The 3868-nt window shown below is 23.1% G+C and overlaps 1 protein-coding gene across 2 annotated transcripts in view; it reads right to left on the bottom strand.

Moving 5' to 3' along the window:
- The window catches only part of LOC102680111 (DNA ligase 4-like), an 8785-nt gene that overhangs the window by 4022 nt on the left and 895 nt on the right, over positions 1 to 3868 (bottom strand). The window contains exons 2-5 of one of the 2 annotated variants that reach the window (XM_006611386.2): positions 3116 to 3536; positions 2835 to 3038; positions 906 to 2749; positions 365 to 774 (exon numbers count right to left, since the gene is read on the bottom strand). In XM_006611386.2, coding sequence (XP_006611449.1) covers positions 494 to 774; positions 906 to 2749; positions 2835 to 3038; positions 3116 to 3456 — 2670 coding nt within the window. In that variant the 5' untranslated portion in view covers positions 3457 to 3536 and the 3' untranslated portion in view covers positions 365 to 493. Of the gene's footprint in view, positions 1 to 82; positions 255 to 364; positions 775 to 905; positions 2750 to 2834; positions 3039 to 3115; positions 3537 to 3868 lie in introns of those variants that run through there. The other variant, XM_006611409.2, reaches the window with a different exon arrangement.

The following is a 3868-nucleotide window of genomic DNA, read 5'->3' as shown; positions in this document are numbered from 1 at the left end:
TACAATAATTATAATATTATACAATAAATATAATAAATATAATAAATATCAAAAATTTTAATTAAAAAATTCAAATTTATACCATATCTGGAAATTCTGTTTTTAATTTGTGACTCATAGTACGACATTTTTTAATAAATTGGTCTAAAATATCAGCTTTTTTGGTAGTATTACGTGCTTTAGAAACTTCCTCCAATACATTACATAATTCTTTAAATTCAATTTTTCCAGCTAATGTTGTATTCATTTCATTTCTATATAAAAAGAATAAAAATAATTAAAGATTTAAAATATAAATAATTTATATAAAAAAATTTTAAATGAAATGGTAATTTATAAAAATTTATAAAAATATTAAAATTTATATAAGATATTATTTATTAAGAATATTTATTTACAATATTATACTTTATATTACAAAAAACTTTCATATTTTATTTAAAATAAATTATAATCATATAAAAATAATAAAATACAAATTAATTTTTTTAAATTAAATTGTAATGTAGTTTTCGAGATACATTCTTGCTAATAAATAATTTTCAGATTCTAAATAAATAAGATGTAGATTAAAGGCAGCTTCTTTTTTTAAATCTAAAAGATATGAATTTTTTTTAACTAAATCTCCAGGATTTTTATTAAGTACTAATTTATAAAAATGTACAGCTGCTGGTAATAAACCAATATGATGAAATACACGACCCATATTATAGTATGTTTCTTGTTCACCATCTATGCCACGTAGTTGAGAATACTTCTTTATAAAAGCAATAGCTAAAACAGAATAGAATAAATATAAAATTATAATATTTATTAAAATTTTTGTTTTTTATTAATGCATGTAAGAAAAAATAAATTACAATTTATTTAATAAATAATAAATATACATTATAAATCACAATTACCTTGAATTACAAGTTGATTTTTTTTAGCAGACCATTTTTGGCATGACATTTGCAATAAAGTTACACTGATTAATAATGCTAATAATGCACTAGGTGCTACTTTAAAAAGAGAAATATAATCATTAAGAGCATATTTATATGTTCCCGAAATAAGACAATTGTTAGCATGCATTATATTTAAATAAGAAAATACATCTTCTCTTCCAAGAAGACGCATTATAAATCTATTATGTCTAGAATCTTCTGCTTTTTGCACAATAATATTTAATAAATTCCAAGAATTTGGTTTTTGATAAACGCGTATTAAATGTCGTACAATATTATATCCATTATAGGAATCATTATTATAAATACACGAGAGTAAACATAAAAACATAATATGAGAATTTCTTTTTCGAAATCTCTTTGATGTTAAAGCAGTAAAACAAATTCTTTGTAGCAAGCCATATTTTTTTAATGTACAAGCCAATTTACACATTTGTAAAAGTAAAAGAAATTCTTTTTTTTCACTTAATTCTGTACTATTCAGAAACACTGGTGCATTTTCTTCTTCAAGTTTTTCTCCACGAGATAATCGATGAAGTTGCAATGTTTCTAGACGTTGTCGTACTACAGTTACAATAGTTAATGCATTCAATTCGACTTTGTTTCGTATATTTGCACAATGTCTAGAGAAAAGTAACATTCCAGATTGAAAATATTCATCATATCTTTTTACTTTAAAAAGAAGCAATGCTCTTTGATAAATTACTTGTGGATCTAAAGTATCTGATTCTGGATCTTGATTAAGGACTTCTATTGCTTTATTATATTGACCTTTTAATTGATATAGCTTAGCTAATGCTGTTCTTGCACCTAAATGTTGTGGTGATAATTTTTTAACAACTTCATATGATTTTATTGCTTTTTTTATATCTTTACAACCAACCCAACATTCTGCATGTCGTAACCATACTGCAGCTAAACTATAATTTTCACTATTAACTAAAGGTTCCAATAACATTAAGGCATGTCCAAACTCTTTTTTCCCCATTAAAGCTTCTGCTATGTCTAAAAAAAGATCACCAGAAATTTCTTGATTTTCATATAAATAAAATTTGGGTAAAAGATTTTCAACTAATTTCATCTGATTTAATTCAATAAGTGTTATAAGAAATTTTGCTTTTAAATCAACAACAACATCATCTGGCACACCACAAGATTCTATTTCAAATATATTATCATCTTCCAATTCTTCTTTTTTCTCATTTCCACATTTTTTTGTTATTATATCAATATTTTGTTCATTATTAGTAATCTTATATTTTACCCAAATATTTGTGTATATTGTTAAAATATTTAAACATCTTTTAAATTTTTTTAATGCTATTAATATTTCAGTCATGATATTAACTTCTTCCAAAGTAATGAAATTAGAACATTTTGAAAAAATATTTTCCATTGCTTCTAATGCTTGTTCATTATTATTTTCTTCCATATATTGTTTAGCTAACATTTTGGCATACTTAATTATGTGTTCTCCATCTTCAGGTTCCAACTGATGAATTAATTTTAGAAAACCTTTTAAATAAGCTCTTTTATCTCCATTACGATCTAAAAGTCGCGCTCGTGTTTCATATAAATTTATATCTTTTGGATTTGCCTGAATTGCTTTATTATAACATGTTATAGCTTGTTTTATATCTCCACTTTCTAAAGACATATTAGCCAGTCTCACCCATTGATCAGCATCTTTTGGGCTAAGATGTGCTGCTATCAAAGCAAACTGTAATGATTTTTCTGGTTGATCTGTTTCATATATCATTGCTAAAGTATGAAAAGGTTCTGGAGCACTTGGTACTTGTCTATAGAAAATTTGGAAAAGTTATATATCTTCATTTATTGTCATTTAAAAGTAATATCTTTATAATTTTAAAAAAATAAACCTGCCTAATTATTTCCATACATATCTGAGCAGCTAATTCTGTATCTCCTCTAGCATATCTTAAATTTGCTTCACCCATAAGACCTTGTAAAACTGGAGGAAGTGTTCTTTTTTTTCGTTTACAACGTACTTGTCCTGCATTTTGTGATTTTGATACTTTACAATGAACTGTTTTATTTGTTTCTATCTCTTCATTTTCAAAATCATTTCTAAAAATAAGAAGAGAAAGAAAATTTATTTACTTAGATCTTTTATAAGGATATAAAAATCCATATTAGATTACTACCTAGAAAATTCAAATTCTGCAGTTTCTAAATCTATATGTTGATCCATTTTAGAAGAATATTCAGAAAATGTTAACTCTCCATTTAAAAATTGTTTTGTTAATTGATCTTCTTTATCTGCAGTCATTAATATATCTTGATCTTCTATTTCTGTAGTAATATCCATACCAGAAGTGCTTTGTTTAGAATAAACATCTGTTATAATACTATGAGGTACATCTTTTATCTCTAGAGCTTTTGCTTCAACAAATTCTGTCATATCAACATTCATGTTATTTAAAGCATTTTCATCTAATTCTTCGATAATTACTGGAGCTATTGTGCTTTTCTTATCAAATGCCATATTTTTTTCTTTGTCTTCTTTTTAATCAATATTATATATACTAAATATTATTATTTACTTTTTAATAACACCACACAACACTAAAATAAATATAACACTAAAATAATATATCTTTTTATTTCTAAAGATATATTAAATATTACTAAATAAAATTAATAACATATTTTCATATATTTTCATATATTTTTATATATAACATAATATGAAAATATCAATAATAAGAAATATATCATTCCTTAAGAGGATATGATAAGAATTATATATAAGATATGATTATTCCTTAATAAATTATTATAATATGTATAAATAAATATTTATATATTGTTATTATTATTATTTATTTTATAATTCTTGTTTTTTTTACAAAAAATAATAAAAAAAATATTAATTTTATTTCAATAATATTTAAAAT

This window comes from Apis dorsata, unplaced genomic scaffold (assembly GCF_000469605.1).
Source record: "Apis dorsata unplaced genomic scaffold, Apis dorsata 1.3 scaffold_87, whole genome shotgun sequence".
Lineage (NCBI taxonomy): Eukaryota > Metazoa > Arthropoda > Insecta > Hymenoptera > Apidae > Apis > Apis dorsata.
The sequence above is the reverse complement of the archived record's forward strand: the minus strand, read 5'-3'. Positions and strand labels throughout refer to the sequence as shown.